This window comes from Panicum virgatum, chromosome 4N, assembly GCF_016808335.1.
Source record: "Panicum virgatum strain AP13 chromosome 4N, P.virgatum_v5, whole genome shotgun sequence".
Taxonomy (NCBI): Eukaryota; Viridiplantae; Streptophyta; class Magnoliopsida; order Poales; family Poaceae; genus Panicum; species Panicum virgatum.
Window position 1 is genome coordinate 38,881,994 of NC_053148.1, and position 16,733 is coordinate 38,898,726.

The window sequence follows — 16,733 nt, forward strand, 5'->3', positions numbered from 1 at the left end:
GGGATGGCAACAGGTCGGATATGGTGTGGGTAGAGTAAATATCCGCCCGTGATGATATTCGAAACTCAAAGGCATACTTGTACCCGCAAAGTCTAGCATGTAGAATTTTATACCTGTACCTACCGGATACGGGTCGGGTTTCGGATACCCATCGGGTCTACTAATGATAGAGTAAATAACAAGTCATTTGGCCTTATAGACTAGCATATTTTGAATTTATCGCTTATACAAGTGAACGCAAAGCATTAGTTAAATAGAGAACTAATAAATGGTTCATCCTGCACCATTTTTTTTCTTATATTCATCATCTTTTTGTAGTTGTATGTGAGTAAATACACAATTGTAGCTAAGTATTTTATTTAAAAATACAATAATGATGCATACACTTCACTACAAACTATAAGTAAAATATATTGCTTTCACATTTGTTACACAATCTCATTATTAATCTATATAGTTCATACAATTACGAGAAAATGAGACATAAAATTTAAGAATGAATGAGTTCGCTAGGTTACGATTATTGTATTTCGGGTACCCAACGGGTACCCGCGGGTAATAATTATTACCCGTGTTCTACCTGCGGGTAAAATTCTATATTCGTACTCATATCTGTGGGTAAAATTTTATACTCATACTTTCACCCATCGGGTCGGATACCCGCAACCGCGGCTAAAATTGACATCCCTAGTACGAGCCAGGCTGGGCACATCCCACGGTGGCAGCAGCCAGCAGCGTCGGGCCCCACCCCACCTGGCCGCCCCTCCGCGCCGTTTGCACCGCGTGCGTGCGACTGGCCCGGCTCCGGCTCCGGCTCCGCGGGCTCGGGGCGTGGCCGCGTGCGACGGTGCGAGTGACCTCAGCACAAAAAGACAAGATCAGCAGCCGGGGCCGCCGCATGGATCTCGCAGTCAGCAGCAGCCAGCCTCCCGGCTTTAAATACGAGACCGGATTTTTAGCCCCCGGGGGCCGCTGCGCCGGTAATCTGGACGGGTCCGATTTTGCTAAGATTCGTGGACGACGGCAGCGGCAGATGTACTATGGGCGTATTTATGAATAGTAACTGTGTATTCAGACTAGGGGTACTGATTTTTCCTGGGGGCGGCACAAGACCCGAGGAGAGGATGGACGGGAGCATTCGAGAAAAGGGATACAGCGCGGATGGAATCCATCTAGAACTCTTCCGTCCGTCGACTTCTTGCTCACCGGCTTTTCTTCCCTGGAGATGCTCCGCGCAGGAGTTCCCGGGTCCTCCTGAACAACGACATCTATGGATCACGGTGCGCTCTACCGCCGCAGATGAATCGTTGATCATGGTCGCCGGGAGCCACCGTCGAGCTGTTCCGTGTCGTGGCCCGGTCCCCCGCTCTGTGCCACTGCTCGGCACCGCGTCCGCGTGCCTCAGCTCGCCGCCGCCGCCGCACGCCGCGGCTCCGCGCCAGGCGCCGTGCCCAGCTCCACGGTGTCGCTCGCTGCTTCTTGGCACCGGCACTGCTTGGCCCCGCCCGTCGCTGCTTTGCGCATTCGCGGCTCCGCGCCGCCCTGCCCCGCCGCAGCTCCTCCCGTAGCCGAGGCTCCACATCACCGTTGCGCCACCGCAGCTCCTCGCGCTGTCGCAGCCCCGCCCCATCACCGCTGCCTGTTGCCCGAGGGAGAAAGAGAGTGGGATAGAAGAGAGGATAGGCCAACCCGTGAGTGGAGAGGATAAGGCAGGAGGCTAAAAATCTTGATTTGACTCTTTACCAAACACGGCCTGAGGCTAAAAATTTTAGTTTTTGGTAATGTACCACATTTCCAATGAAGCGCAGCTCCTGTTTAGTTGGTTAAAAATTTTAGGTTTTGGTATTGTATCACATTTTATTGTTATTTAATAAATAATGTTTAATTATAGACTAATTAGATTTAAAAAATTCATCTCGTATGAGTCAGTTAGACTGTGTAATTAGTTATTTTTTCCAACTGTATTTAATGTTCCATACATGTGTCTGAAGATTCGATGTGACAGATACTGTAGAATTTTTTTTGGACTAAACAGGGCTTGAGATGGACTAAGAGTTACCAAGGGTTAGATGCTACTAAATTATCAACTTTAATTAGACTAGTATAGTACTCGTGCGTTGCTACGGGTAATATAATAGACATATGTAATGCCATCAATTTTATGTTCATTCACTTCATGTACAAATTGTGCCGTCACTGTGCGAGATATTGATTGTCCGTATTCCAATTGGAAATTCGATTGATTTGTTCAAGGTTCGATTAGAATTTAGATTGATTTGTTCAGACTCCGATTAAGATTCGGATTGACGGACCAAGGAAACATTGTTTGCTTTAAAAATAATAGAAATTTAAATTTGTGCATCTAAGAATTTAATAAAAAAATATGGATGGACAATGCATGCAAAATTTGAGATGCAATTGAAATTTGTGCAATAAAAAATAAATTAAAGAAATCAGCTTATTAATAGTAGCTATCAATAGTAGCGAGTTACGGATTGGAGATGAACAGTTGAATCTGCTACTACTCAAGTGCAAGATTTTCTTTTTTGTTTTTTTTACAAATTTTTTTTCTTTCACCTCAAATTTTGCATGACGGGGGTTGCTTACTCTATCCATATATAGATTTCACGAGTACTCCTTTACGGCAACGGGGAAGGTGTGTGTTGTTCTGGGTGCATTTGTGCGTCAAGAGTGGTTGGACCAAGACAGATGCATAGCAAGATGGGAAAGAGCACACATGCAAAAGTTTGGTTGCATGTGCTGCAAATGCTTCGAAGTAGCATAACATCAAGCTGTAGAAAACATGCACCAAAATGTAGGCCGTTTTAATTTTTCTAGATTCATATATTTTGTTATGTACCTAGATATATATTTTTGCTCATTGAAAAATACAAAGACTTGAGCAATGCACCTATGTTTTTGCTGCAATAATCAATTAATTGCATTACAGTTTATTTCAATCAAAGAGGATGCAATTATATTTTGTTTAAACTATGAAACCAAGATGCAATAATTTTCTATATGCAGAAACTATTTGAATTATTCAATAAATAAGGGTGCACAAGATTATGGTTGAGAAATTCTAAAAAAAACAAGATGCACATGTTTTTGGGCATAATGGGAAGCCTGGACTGTTAGATAATTAATGATGCACAAATTATTTTGCTAGCCAGATAATTTTAAGTGGCAGACTAATTGGTCCAATAAATTTGGATGCACATTTTCTTGCACATAGATTATATTCTCAGCCATTACTAGGGGATGCCCATATCATCAATATTTTTTTTGTGAGTAGTATCATCCCTAATTGATTTTCACTTTTTCGTATTTAAAGGATAATTTCTTTTGTCTTCTCACTCTTGTTAGATGCATGCGACGGGGAAGATGATATTAAAAGATTTGCAAGTGGGTCCTTACTGTTAAAAACAGTGCATCACATTAGAGAACGAGTAAAAACACTTTGTGTTTTTTGTATTGGAAAAAATGTTCGAAGCATGCTAAAATTCGACTAGAAGGATGCACAGATTTTGTGCAAATAAAACATCATGAAATTTGATCATCCAAACAGGATGCACCTGTTTTTTTGCATCTAACAATTAATCTAAGTATTTGTTCACCAACGAAATTTTTGAGACGTTGACAGATGAATTTGGCAACCATAAATCAACTGAACAAAATCAAGAACGGAATCAAAGATTGACTCTGCACAATAGTGCATTGATGGTCTATAACTTCAGTTGGGCTTGTGGGTAGAGAGCTATAAAACGTACAAGAGAAATACAGGAGCGTATTGCTGAGTGTTGACGGATGGTCGCTGGCTGCTACTATGTTCACTTATCTCTTGTCACCGTCAGGAAGCCTGTGCTCGGCCTTGCCGTCGCGCAAGATAGCGCAAGACACACGCGGAGGAATGGCACGCCGTCGCGGAGCGCGCGTTGCTCCAGTGGACCAGCGCGCCCACGCCCTAGCGAGCATCTGGGATGCGGATGCTGGCTTCTTGCAAGCTGCAACATGCCCCTGCCGCACTGCCCCTTGCTTTGGGAAATCAACGCCGCCACAGCAGTGAAGCTCGTCGTAGCTCGTGCCAACTGCGCTTGGAGGAAGAAAGAGAGGTCTGAGGGAGAGAGAACCAAAGGATAGACAAATCCATCCATATGAAATCGCCACTCGCAGGTAATGGAGGAAGAACATGTACCCGGCCGTGGTGGTCAAGACCCACCTGCAGGTAGCGCAGCTGCCCGCGGCGTCCACCGCGACCGCCGCCGCCATCCTCCGGCGGGACGTCCCGAGGCCCCTCCCCTCGCTCCTAGACGCGGGATGAGGGACGAGCGAGGCATGTCGTCTCGGGGCAAGCGACGGCGGCGATGGTGACGGCGGGACCCCACCTGATTGGATCCGGGCTGGGCCACCTCGGATCCGGCAAGGAGGCCTGGCGGGCAGGGGCAGCACCCGCCGGCCTGCTGCGGCGGGGAGGAGCGGAGACCGCCGGTTGGATGGGGAGCGGTGGAAGGGGTGGAGATGGGCGGCGGCATCGGGCATCCGCAATCGCCGGCCTACTGCGGCGACAAGTAGAAGATGAGCACGGCACTGGTCTTCTCCCCTTCCACACTCCTTATTTTATTATTTCTGCAGGTCTGTATGTCTTGGTATTTCACGTTTTGATGGAGGGTATATGAACTTAAAAATAAAAAAGCAAATGTCGGTTCACGAATCTTGAGATTACTACTGCTCTCGCGCGCGTCACCGAACACCGTCCATATAACCGGCGCACATGCCACGGGGGGCTGAATCGAATTACCCCTTTAAATACGGCACACGAGGTCGGCCGGCCCTCGTCCTCTCCTCGTCGCAAGCGAGCGCCCCCCCAGACCCAGAGCAAGCGATCGAGTAGGGAGAGCGCGGCGGGCGATGGGGAGCGAGGTCAACGGCGGCGGCGGCGGCACGGACCGGCCGGATGAGGGGAAGAGCTGGGCTCCGCCGCCGTTCGAGGCACCGGAGGTCAGGTTCACCAAGCTCTTCATCAACGGCTGCTTCGTCGACGCCGTCTCAGGTACCTGCCCGATGACCAAATACCCCCATCTCGCTTCTTCTTGCTCCCGTCGCGCTTGTGCAGTGCTGTCTCCAGAGCCGCAGAATGGAGATCGGTCGATCGATCTGAGTAGCATCCGAGCTCCAACGAGTTCCCGACATCGATGAAAACTTCTCTCACTGTGTGTGGCAGCTCCACACAGTCTCCAGCTCAACAGTGTTTTCCTCTCATACCGCTTCAGCACCAGCCTCTAGCCACCAGCCAGTCAACAGTGTTTTTCTCTCACACCACTCCAACACCAGCCCAGCGAACTGAGTGTCTGTCTGTCTCTGTGCCCGGGTGTGTGTGGAAATATCCAACGGCTTTGCCAGTCGGTTACCACTCCGCAGCCCAGCTAGGTGGAGACTGACGTCTAACAGCTCTGGCGGGGTATACGAGGTTACGAGGTCGCGCTCAGCGGGCCTCTCAGGCTCTCAGCGGCATGTACCTCACGCGGCGCGGGTGCTCGGGGACATTGCACGTTCGCCGCCGGCCAGAGCTAACCAACCATCCCTTATCCCTAGCCACCGAAAATTAATCACATCGACAGTTTCCTGTTCCTGACTTCCTGCACGCACACAGAGAGAGATGCGAGATTCAGGGATCCGCCGCGCTAAAAAAAGATGGCAAAAGAGATGGGAGGGATATTTTTTTTTAAAAAAAGAGAGATGGGGAGGGGAAACGTGGGGGAGGGAGGGGTTACCATAGGAATCTCCATACCGAGCGGCAAGCAGCACGGGAGGATGCAGATTCAGTGAAGTACTTCAGTGACTGACGTACGTCACATGATTTATCCGACGTGGAGCCCACACATCAGTGACTAGCAACGTACGTTACCCAATCTCGCTCCAGGAGGGGAAGGCTCGTCGCCCTTGCTCGCTTTGTTGCCCACGGTCGGTCCGGCGGTCCCGTCTCCGGTGCGGCGTGCGGGCACCTGTGGCGTCCGTGATCTCGGCCCATGTGACCGTGTGCCAGCGCGATTCCGAATCCGCACGGTTATTCGGCTTCGTTAAAAAAAGTTAATTGTATCCATGCTATTACAATTTTTTCAAATTTACCAATTTGCCATTACAATTCACTTATTTGGAGATATGCCATTACAATTTGTTCTTTGCTTGAGATATGCCATTTTCTACGTATTTGATGTTCTTGAATCCGCTCGCAGATCTCCGTATTTTCGTATGGTCCAAACTACCTTGCTGTCCAAGTTTTCTCCCCACCCCTCTGACCTGTGGGCCCCACATCATCTTCTTCCTCCCATTCTTTTTCCCTTCATCCCCTCTCTGCCGACGCGCCCTGCTCCTCCGTGCCTCGAAGCAAGAGGAGAACCAAGAGCCAAGGAAGTGCAGGGGGAGAGAAGGAAGACAAGAACGCCACCGCGAGCACGTGCCCTGCTTCGCCGTTGTTTTTCGCCGTCGCAGTGCCAAGCCCCGGCTTTTTCGGGCGCTCTCACGCACGCGCACGCACCCAAACCGGGACTAAGGCTGAGCCTTGCCCGCGCCTCGTCGAAGCCACCACCGTCGCCGGACTTCTCGTCGTCGAAGCCACCACCGTCGCCGGACTTCTCGTCGTCGTCGCATTCCGCCGCCCTTGCCGCGGACCCGACCTGACGAAGCTCCGGCGCGCGTGCGGAGGACCTTGCTGCCGAGCCCCGAGGCCAAGCCGTGGCCTCGGCACGCACACCCCGGTCGCTGTCGTCGCTTGACCTGCCGCCGGTGTGAGCGGAGCCGTTCGCCGGTGCCGCCGCTGCGCAAGCCGTGCTGCGAGGGCTCCGCGAAGGAACCGGCGCACTGCTTGGATCCATCCACCTGGATCCACCGCGGGCGGCGACGATTAAGGTGAAGGCAATGGCGGCCGCGGGCGGCGGGACCTCCGGCTCCGCTCCCAATCCCCCTCCTGCGCTCCTCGCCGCGCGCCTGCTCGCCGCCGAGGACCAGCTGCGCGCGCGCCGCCTCAATCACGCTCGCGCAGCCCATATCTTCGCGGGCCACCGCGCCGCATGGATGGAGGACGAACGCCGCCTCCTGGCCCGCGCCGTCGCGGCCGGGGATGAGGTCGCCTCGCTCCGCGCGCGCCATGGAGAGAGAGGGGATGAAGGGGAGAAGAAAGGGAGGAAGAAGATGATATGGGGCCCACAAGTCAGCAAGGGGAAAACAGAGAGAGCAGGGGTAGTTTGGACCATACGAAAATACAGAGACCTGCGAGTGGACCCAAGAGCATCAAAATACGTAGAAAATGACACATCTCAAGCAAAAAATGAATTGTAATGTCATATCTCTAAATATCTAAATAGTTGAATTGTAATGGCAGATCGGTGAACTTGAAAAATTATAATGTCATAGATCTAATTAACAAAAAAAAAAGCATTATCGGTTTCGTCCCCAGCTTCTGCCAGGTGCAAAGTGGAGTAAGTGACAGCCAGAACACAATCGCATGGGTTTCGGTTTGCGCGTGCACCAAACAATTTGCTTCCATTACAACAAAGAAGTCTCTAGGAGTATTTGCTTTACCGAACATCAACGCAACATCGTCATGCTGCAAGTTTCTTCTCCTCCAGGCCGGACGTTCGAGACCAGGGATCCGCGCACAGGGGACGTCATCGCTAGCGTCGCCGAAGGTGACAGGGAGGACGTCGACCTGGCGGTGAAGGCGGCGAGGGACGCCTTCGACCACGGCGAGTGGCCTCGCATGTCCGGATCCGTACGGTTCCTGAACTCGCAGCCCGATCGACCCTCTCGTCGTCACCACTGCTCTCGCGCGTACTGGTGGCAGGAGCGCGGGCGGATCATGGCGAGGTTCGCCGACCTGGTGGAGCGGCACGCGGACGAGCTGGCGGCGCTGGAGAGCCTGGACGCCGGCAAGCACCCGGCCGTCACCAAGGCGGTGGACGTCGGCAACGCCGCCGGCAGCCTGCGCTACTTCGCCGGCGCGGCGGACAAGATCCACGGCGAGACGCTCAGGATGCGGGGCCAGTTCCAGGGCTACACCCTGCGCGAGCCGCTCGGCGTCGCGGGGCTCATCATCCCCTGGAACTTCCCCACCACCATGTTCGGCATCAAGGTGGCCCCCGCGCTGGCCGCCGGCTGCACCATGGTCGTCAAGCCCGCCGAGCAGACGCCCCTCAGCGCCCTCTACCTCGCTGACCTGGCCAAGCAGGTAGGTAGCTAGCGCGCCTTGCGTGGTCGCTGCCTGTAACTGTTTTCCGGGCACCATGCATGTTCTTGTCACTCTTGCAGCGGCGGCGGCGTTCCTGAACGATTGATTCGAGGTGTCCTTTGCAGGCGGGGATCCCAGACGGGGTGATCAATGTCGTGCCAGGCTTCGGTCCGACGGCAGGAGCTGCGATCGCGTCCCACATGGACGTTGACATGGTACTTGGATTGGCATGATCAACAGCCATCCATCTGCTGGTTTTCCTGCTGGCTGCAACACAGCTTACGAAATTTTTGATGGCGCTGCGATCCTATGCGTGTTCCGATCCAGGTCAGTTTCACCGGATCGACGGAGGTCGGGCGCCTCATAATGGAGGCCGCGGCGAGGAGCAACCTGAAGCCGGTGTTCCTGGAGCTGGGCGGCAAGTCCCCGCTCATCATCTTCGACGACGCCGACCTCGACATGGCCGTCGAGCTCGCCATCAGCGCAAACTTCTTCAACAAGGTGAGCATCTATCTATCCACGAATTTCAGTTCCAGTGAGCTTGAGCAACTACTGATCAGACACGCTGTTGGGAGTTGGCAGGGAGAAGCCTGCGTCGCCGCGAGCCGCGTCTACGTGCAGGAGAGCATCTACGACCGGTTCGAGAAGAAGCTTTTTTATTTTTTGATCAAGCATACCTATATTCCAAGTTAAGGATACCGTACAAAGACCCGTACGAATACATATACATAGAGAAAGGATAAGGGGTAGCTGTCCCCCGATGTTGCTTTTACGGTTGGCCGGACGGAAGAAAAATTACGGTCAATCCGTCCGACCTCCCGCACATGGTGGGACCCGCTCTTTTCTCTACTCTCTGAGCCTGGAACTTTATCACTTCCGAGATCCACTCGGTCTCCTCTCTTTTTTCTCTCTGAGCGTGGCAGGCGGCGGAGGGCGCAAAGTGGCAGCGACCCCCCTCGGCGGAGCGGCGACGACCTTTCTTGCACGAGCTTGCGGCCGGGGGCGGGGCGGCGCGGTGAGGTGGAGTGAAGCTGAGCGGCGCGGTTGGGCAGACGCAGCACGCGGCGGGCTTCCCGGAGGGAGCTCCGCGCGCGGCGCGGCAACATGCTCCCCGGGCCTCGCCAGCGGCTGCAGGGATCTGCCCAGGCGCTCGCCCCCGGCTGCGGCAGCGCCGAGCTCCCTGGTAATGGTGTTTTTTTTCTTTTGATTTTGATTTTTTTGATGCAAAAGTTTTTGTTCCGACTTTTTTTCGACTTTTGATGCAATTTTTTTTTAAATTTTTTTTCTCAAAACTTTCTCAAATTTTTTCTCGTCAAAGTCTTCTGGTCTCTCCAATTTTTTCCTTGAAAAATTTCTCAGAAAAATTTTTATTCAAAAAATACTGGACAACTTAATATTGGTGAAAAACTTTTCAGTCTATGGGAGAAAAACTTTTTCTTTCAAACTTTTTCTCATCAAAAGTTCCGGTCTCTTCAATTTTTTTCTTAAAAAGTTTCTTCAAAAAAATTTTGTCAAAAAATACTGTTTCGACACGTGAAAAGAGAAATTTATCTCTTTTCAAAAAAATTTCAAAAAAAATATTCGGAATATTTTTGGACAAAAAAATTGATTCAAACTTTTACTTTATCTCTTTTTTGATATAAATTTGTTTATAATTTGCATTATGTAAATTTTTTATACTTATCTAGTTGTATTTATCAATTGGATCAATCGTCAGGAATATAATTGGACGAGCTTACCAAGCGTGGCGTGGGATTCAATCGGAACTAGATGAATCCATGCATATTGTATATGCATGTAGAATAGTTTGGTGGGAACTAGCAGATTAATTTATGCACATGCATGTAGAATAGCTGGCATGCGGAAACCTGAAGATAATGGGACGGACCGACAGAGTGCTATCATCATTTGCACGTAAATTTTCGAAAGAACGGAAGCCACGTGCCCCTGTCCGAAAATCGACCGCACGGCATCTATGTTTACGGACGACCGTAAAATCGCTGCGCCCTAGCTGTCCCACCCAAACTGCACAAAGGCCCCTAACAAACAAAGAAATTATAAGTCCCTGGAACCCTGTAAACCGAGGACACCAGAGTCCGCCGCCGGTCGCCGCTGCAAGCCGCCGTCGACTCCAGTCGCCGTTCTTCTCCCCAGGTCAAGGGAAACTCCATTGCCAGAAGGCTTTGACGAGCCGCAGAAGATGAAGCCGCCGTTGTAGTCCATCGGCCGGGGACGCACCCCGAGCTCCCAAGACCATGGATCCAGGCTCGCCGCGGACGACAGCCGCCGCCGCGGTAAGGTCGAGCTCGATCCATCCTCCTCGCCGCCACAGCACCCGCAGCAACCCCCGCAACCTGAAAACACAAGACCAGCACCAGCTGCCGCCACCACCGAGGACGACACGCCGCCGCCGATCAACTCCTGCACAGATCTCCCACAATGGAAGACCCACCGCCACAGGCTTGCCGTCGGCGCCGGAGTAGAGCACCAACGGGACGAGGTCGAACCAGGGAGGACCTTATTCCACGAAGGCGTCATCGCCGCCGCCGTCGCCTCGATCGCGCCGCCGGGGGAAACCAAAACCTAGAACAACTAGTACCTAATCTACACTGCCGGACAGAGAGACGCCGTTCCCGCACACATCCGAGGGCCCGAAGGCCGCCGGAGGCGGAGGGGAACGGCGACCTCGCCGTCCGGAGCACGCGTCCCCTCCCCCCCTCACCTCCCTCAACTGTAGCAAACAGAAAGAGAGGAGAGAGTTCAAGAAGCTGGCAGAGAGGATGAGGAGCTGGGTGGTGGGAGACCCTCTCAACGATCCTCGTGTCGACCAGGGCCCTCAGGTTAGCGAATAACCTCTGGTGACAGCACGCACCATCATCTACCATAACTTATTAGGCAACCACCAATTTCAGCTACTTCCCCGTAATGTAATTTACTTTATTATGGGGTGTTTTTAAGCAAGAAAACAAGGTCGATGGTGCTAATCAATGCGTACGTGCAGGTGGACAAGGTTCAGTATGAGAGGGTGCTGAGCTACATTGAGCATGGCAAGAGAGAGGGCGCCACTCTTCTGACAGGAGGAACACCCTGTGGCCAGAAAGGCTACTACATCCAGTCCGCAGTTTTCACCAACGTCAATGTGCGAAAAATTTACGACAATTGCACATCAGCAATGGCGTTTTTCACCGTTTGACATGGGAGGCATCAATTGATTTTGTTTTTTTGTTTCCCGCAGGAGGACATGGTCATAGCAAAGGAGGAGATCTTCGGACCCGTCATGTGCCTGATGAAGTTCAGGTGCAAAGGAGGAGATCTTCGGACCCGTCATGTGCCTGATGAAGTTCAGGTGCGCAATGACCCGATCGAGCCTTACCACTAAAAGAAAAGGTTGAGTTCACTCTGATGTGGCAAGAAACTAAACTTGACATGGTCACGGTGCATTTGTGCTGTGCTGTTTGCTGTAGTCGCGAAGGACGGTGGAGGAGGCGATCGCGACCCGGTTCGGGCCGGGCGCGGGGGTGGTGACGCACTGACGCGGGACCTGGACGTGGCGAGCCGGGTGGTGCGGTCGGTGCGCGCCGGGCTGGTGTGGGTCAACTGCTACTTCGCCGTGTGCAGCGACTGCCCCTTCGGCGGGCGCGGGCTGAGCGGCTTCGGCAAGGACGAGGGCCTGCACGCGCTCGACAAGTACCTCGCCGTCAAGTCCGTCGTCACCCCGCTCCGCGGCTCGCCGTGGATGTGAATTCGATCGATCCATCGAGCCTCCGGCGTGCATCGGGCCGTGTTGTGCTGTGTGCAACACCACCGGCTGTTCGATCAGTAGTTCTGGATCCTGGTAGGGGTTGAAGATGAAGAAGAATAAAGTAGGAAAAAACTGAGATCTATCCTTGCTGATGCCAATTGGTGCGCCATGTACAGGAATGCTTCTTTCTCGTTAGCAAGAGACACCGGTGGGAAATGGGTTCAGGGCCGTTCCAATGTATTGGGGGCCCTGGTGCAAAACAAAAAATTGGATCCCATGCCTAGGTTTAACAAAAGCTAAATAATCAAAATGCATTTAGATTCATAGTATAATTATATTTGTTTTGCATATTAGCACGTAATATAATTATTAACGCTAAAGAAAAAGGTGACCATTGCCAAGAAAGAGAAGAGAATCGGAGATACGAGATGGGGAGATCGCGATTCGCGACAGGAAACCAAGCGTCTCGTGGCCTCGTTGTTTCGGCTGGATGGCTTCTCGCGGTCGCGGACTCGCGGTCTTGGGAGTTGGGGCGAGGGCCGACAGGCGATCGCGGAGGCGGAGTCTCGAACTCTCGACAGGCGATACGGAATCACGGACGGGATCGAAGGCGGTCAAGCAGGTTGGAGTGCAGCGATGGCCGATGGGCTTCAGTTGTTGGGCCTAAACTCCCTAAGGGGAACTATAGATGGGGCCCCAAAATTTTGGGGCCCCGTGCGGTCGAGCCACTTGCGCTGGGCCAAAACCGGGCCTGAATGGGTTCTCAATATTTGCTACACTGACTACGGAATTCACTTGTTCGAGTTCAGCTCAACAAGCAAAACAGAGGAAGCAGAGACTCTGTTCAGATATTCACTCTGCTTCTAGAACAAGCCGAATTGTGGAATTGAAACCACAGGGCAATTGCCAATTAGCACCAATCATCAAACATCGCTACATGTTCGCCGGAAATTTCTAGAAAACACTTGCGAATCTCTTACTACGATTCTTGCACCAAAAGAGAGCATCTCATTGGGCCACGTCACCTGCATTTTCCTCGAGCGTCGGATGAGCAACTGACGTCGTCAAGCACTTCAACGTGGCTCCTAGAGTTGGGCGGTTCCAAAGCCTTCCTGAAGCCTCGGGCAATTTCCATGATGAAGAAAGAGTTTTTTCACAGTCCATTTTCCGGCGGCTACGCGGCATCCTTCTATGACAACTCAGCATCCGCGACCAACGCCGCCGAGGACAAGGAGGCTGGCGGGCGCGCGAAGGCCGCGGCGACGCGAGGGGCAGCGGAGGGCCGGTGGAGCGCCGAGCGCGGAGGCCGCAGCGGCGGCGTACAGTCCCTCGGTAGCAGAGGCCGCAAGGGTAGCGCAAGGAGCCGCGGGAGCAGAGCGGAGAGCTGGTGCACGGGAACAAGTGGTGAGGCGCGGCGGGGTTGTCGCGCGGTCTGGCTGATGAGCGGCGGCCAAGCGATGACTATGGAAACGACACTGGCGTTAGAGCAGCGGCAGATGCCACCATGCTCCTCCCAGGCTCCCACCGCACGACCTCTGCTTGGTACTGGACTGGCTAAGCTAGCTGGCAGCCTGGGCTGCTGGCTGACGAGCTCTAGCTCAGCATCGTTCATGTACACTGCCCGTTATCACCATCTCCTTCCTCCAATTATGCTGCCTTCGTCCCTTTTTCTCATGCCTGCAGATCTTGCTTCCTAATCCACCATATCATGCACAACCCTCCAGTTCCAAAATGTGGCCTGTACCAAACCAACAATCAATGTTTAGTGCCTCTCCTATTGACCAATCTACAACAAATTTAGACCACACAATCTGCAATTTTGGTCAGAGATTTGGTACTAAATCATTTTATTGCATTTTCTTTCTTAAACATCAATGACTGACTACAGGCATAGAGCCTACATACATACTATATGTTATTTAGTACCTCCAGTCAGATTACTATATGTGGTGCTATGTCAATTTCCATTGCTTCAATGTAAATACTACTCATTCTAACCAAAAGTTATCATATATTTTTAGGAACTAGCACCAAAAACTTATCACAAACAAGTAAAAAGCAGGAGTCAAAAAAATACGTAATATCAACTAAACGATACTCCATTCTTTACACATTAATATTAGAAAGGTACATAAAAAACTTTTTTCTGCATACATATATCTAAACATATACACACAAAAACTATATACCTACACACATCTATACAAATATATCAGTATACACACACACACACACACATATTACATGTATATAAATATGTACCTAAATGCACATATTTAAGCTTCCAGATATTATCTAAAATATTTACATACTCTATAGGCGAGCACACACACATAGATAGATAGTAAATACATAGTCCTCATATGGTTCGTACAAAAAGAAAAGACAAACCTATTGATCCTATAGACATTCAATGACATTCTAATTAAGAAGATTAGGTAGGAAAAATGTCATCACTCCAGAGAAAAAAAAAGACACAATAGGTGTCATGATCTACATTCCGCGTTGCAGTATTGTAGTTGATGCATCACTACAACACGGAACACGAACTCCCACGGGCCTTTCTAGTGCGTTACTACTAAGTTATAGAGGAAGCAGAATTGTTCATCAGATTTCTACACACGATTGGGGACACAGGACGAGACAAAAAATGTACCGAATCAAAACCAGATACTCCCTCCGTCCTAAAATAAATGCTCATATCGTATTTCGAAAAATCAACAAATTTTAAATTTGACTATATATATAAAAAATAATATTAACATTTTTGTCTCTAAACAAATTTATCATGAAAATATATAATGTGATTAATCTAATGATATTTGTTTAATATCATAATTATTAATATTTTTTAATATATATTTGATCAAACTTTAAAATTTTTGACTCCTCGAAATACGAGATGTGCACTTATTTTGGGACCGAGGGAGTACCAATTTCCGGTTTAGCACCCATAGATTTCTAGAAATCACTTGCGAATGCGTCACTACTGATTTACATTCTCCAAATCTTCCAAGCCGATCAGATCAACACAAACAAACTACACATCATTCACCGCCGATTCGCATCCTCCTCCACGGGCCGAAAAGTTAAGCTATCGACGTTCCGGTCTGCACAGGGCCACCGCATCACTTGCCGCCGCCGGCCGCCAGGGACGCGCCGACGCCCCTGCCGCGGAGCTTGACCTCGAGCGCGCGCTCCATCTTGGCGAGCACGGCCTGCGCGGGCGCCGCCCTGCCGCTCTCGTACTCCTGCACCACCTGCGCGCGCTCGCTGATGCGCTTCGCCAGCTCCGCCTGGCTCCACCCCTTGGCCACGCGCGCCCGCTGGATCGCCGCGCGCACCTCCGCGGTCACCCGCTCCACCGCCGCGGGCTCCGTCGTCTCGTCCAGCTTCCGCGCGGGCGCCGCCGGCGCCGCGGCGTGCTTGTTCGTGCCCGCCGCCGACTTCCGCACCGTCTCCACGGCCGCGCCCGAGCGCAGCGCCTGGTTCACCGCCTTCGCCGACTTGAGGTCCGCCGCCTTCGGCTTCGTCCGCCGCAGCACCACCGGCTCCCAGTCCTGGGTGATGTTGCCGCTCAGCCTACCCGTCGGCATCGCTGCTTCCCTCCCTCCTCTCTCTCCTGTCTCTTGCGCTCACGATCTCGAACACGGAGGTTGAGAGGTGAACGGGGACGCGAGAGGAATATATAGAGGTGTGGGCGTGTGGCCATGGCGGTCGGGAAGGTTCCTGAAACAGGGGGAACCTCGTGTTTTCTGGAAGGTTCAGGGAGAGAGCTTGGTTGCATCTGAACCGTCGATCTGAGCAGCATAGCGGACCGGACGGCTGTGGTTTTTTTTTTTTTGAAAGCAGGCGGCTGTGGTTGGGTTATCAGAGACTTGGCTGCCACGGAAAGCGGGAAGTCTTTTCTGGTCAAAGGATTGGCGCCCAAGGAAAGTCCCGGCCCGGTTTTGAAAAGAAAGAATCGGCCCAGCCAAGATATTTCATCTTTTGGGCCCCGGACCAGGATATACGGAGTACCAATAGGCAATAGCATTCTTTTGTTTCTCTAACTTTACGGTTTATTGACCTTCTGCTCGATTTCAAAAGCAATGGAATTCAAAACTAGAAACACGAACAGAAGCCCTTCACTCACATGTGCACGGGGCCTCAAGATGGCAACGGGTCGGATTTGAATCGGGTGGAGTGTCTGGACACCCAAAATCAAAATCCGAACTTAAAACCCAAACCCAACTCGAAGACCGATTCGGGTCAAAATCCACCCCGAAACCGAAACCGCGGATACCTGAAACCCGATTAGATATCTGAAACCCGTTTTGTATTGCAGCATAGTAAGAGAAATAAGTACTTCTTATAAACATATACAAGATATATATAATAATTACATGTATAAATAAGAGGCAATAAATAGTAAATAATTTTCTAAGTCAATTTAGAATAAATTTTATAGTCTAAGTAAATAAACTTATTGCTAAATATACTATAAAATATGAGTTTTTACTCCAAATGGTTATTCATTGGGTGTCCACGGGTGAAAAACTAAATCTGAAACCGAACCCGATAAATTTCGGGGCCCCGAACCCGACAACCGTGGGTCAAAAATCATCCCCGAACCCAAACCCGCTAGACCCGAAACCCGCGGATATCTGACTCGAAACCGAACCATTGCCATCCCTAATGGGACCAAGAGCAATTCACTCTGTTTGGCTTGTCAGTCAATCAGCTAGCAGTGTTTTTCTCTCACACCAATTCAACACCAGCCACACC

At 51.1% G+C, this 16,733-nt stretch overlaps 1 protein-coding gene, 1 long non-coding RNA gene and 1 pseudogene across 2 annotated transcripts; 1 reads left to right on the forward strand and 2 right to left on the reverse strand.

The window, feature by feature from the left end:
* Positions 1-3,509: 3,509 nt before the first annotated feature.
* Positions 3,510-4,633, reverse strand: LOC120670519. Its single transcript, XR_005673226.1, has 2 exons — positions 4,196-4,633; positions 3,510-4,088 (listed from the first exon to the last, which is right to left on the reverse strand). It is a non-coding gene; the product is annotated as an uncharacterized LOC120670519 (long non-coding RNA).
* A 200-nt stretch (positions 4,634-4,833) lies between these two features.
* LOC120671337 lies at positions 4,834-12,124 on the forward strand (annotated as a pseudogene).
* Positions 12,125-14,894: 2,770 nt separating this feature from the next.
* On the reverse strand, positions 14,895-15,634 carry LOC120668636 (multiprotein-bridging factor 1c-like). Its single transcript, XM_039948380.1, has one exon. It carries the CDS (start codon positions 15,560-15,562, stop codon positions 15,095-15,097), a length of 468 nt encoding a protein of 155 aa, XP_039804314.1. The 5' UTR covers positions 15,563-15,634; the 3' UTR covers positions 14,895-15,094.
* Between the last annotated feature and the right edge of the window lie 1,099 nt (positions 15,635-16,733).

Bases quoted from the DNA above. Each gene is read 5' to 3' on its own strand.
- LOC120668636 (XM_039948380.1), bottom strand. From the start codon at position 15,562: ATGCCGACGGGTAGGCTGAGCGGCAACATCACCCAGGACTGGGAGCCG.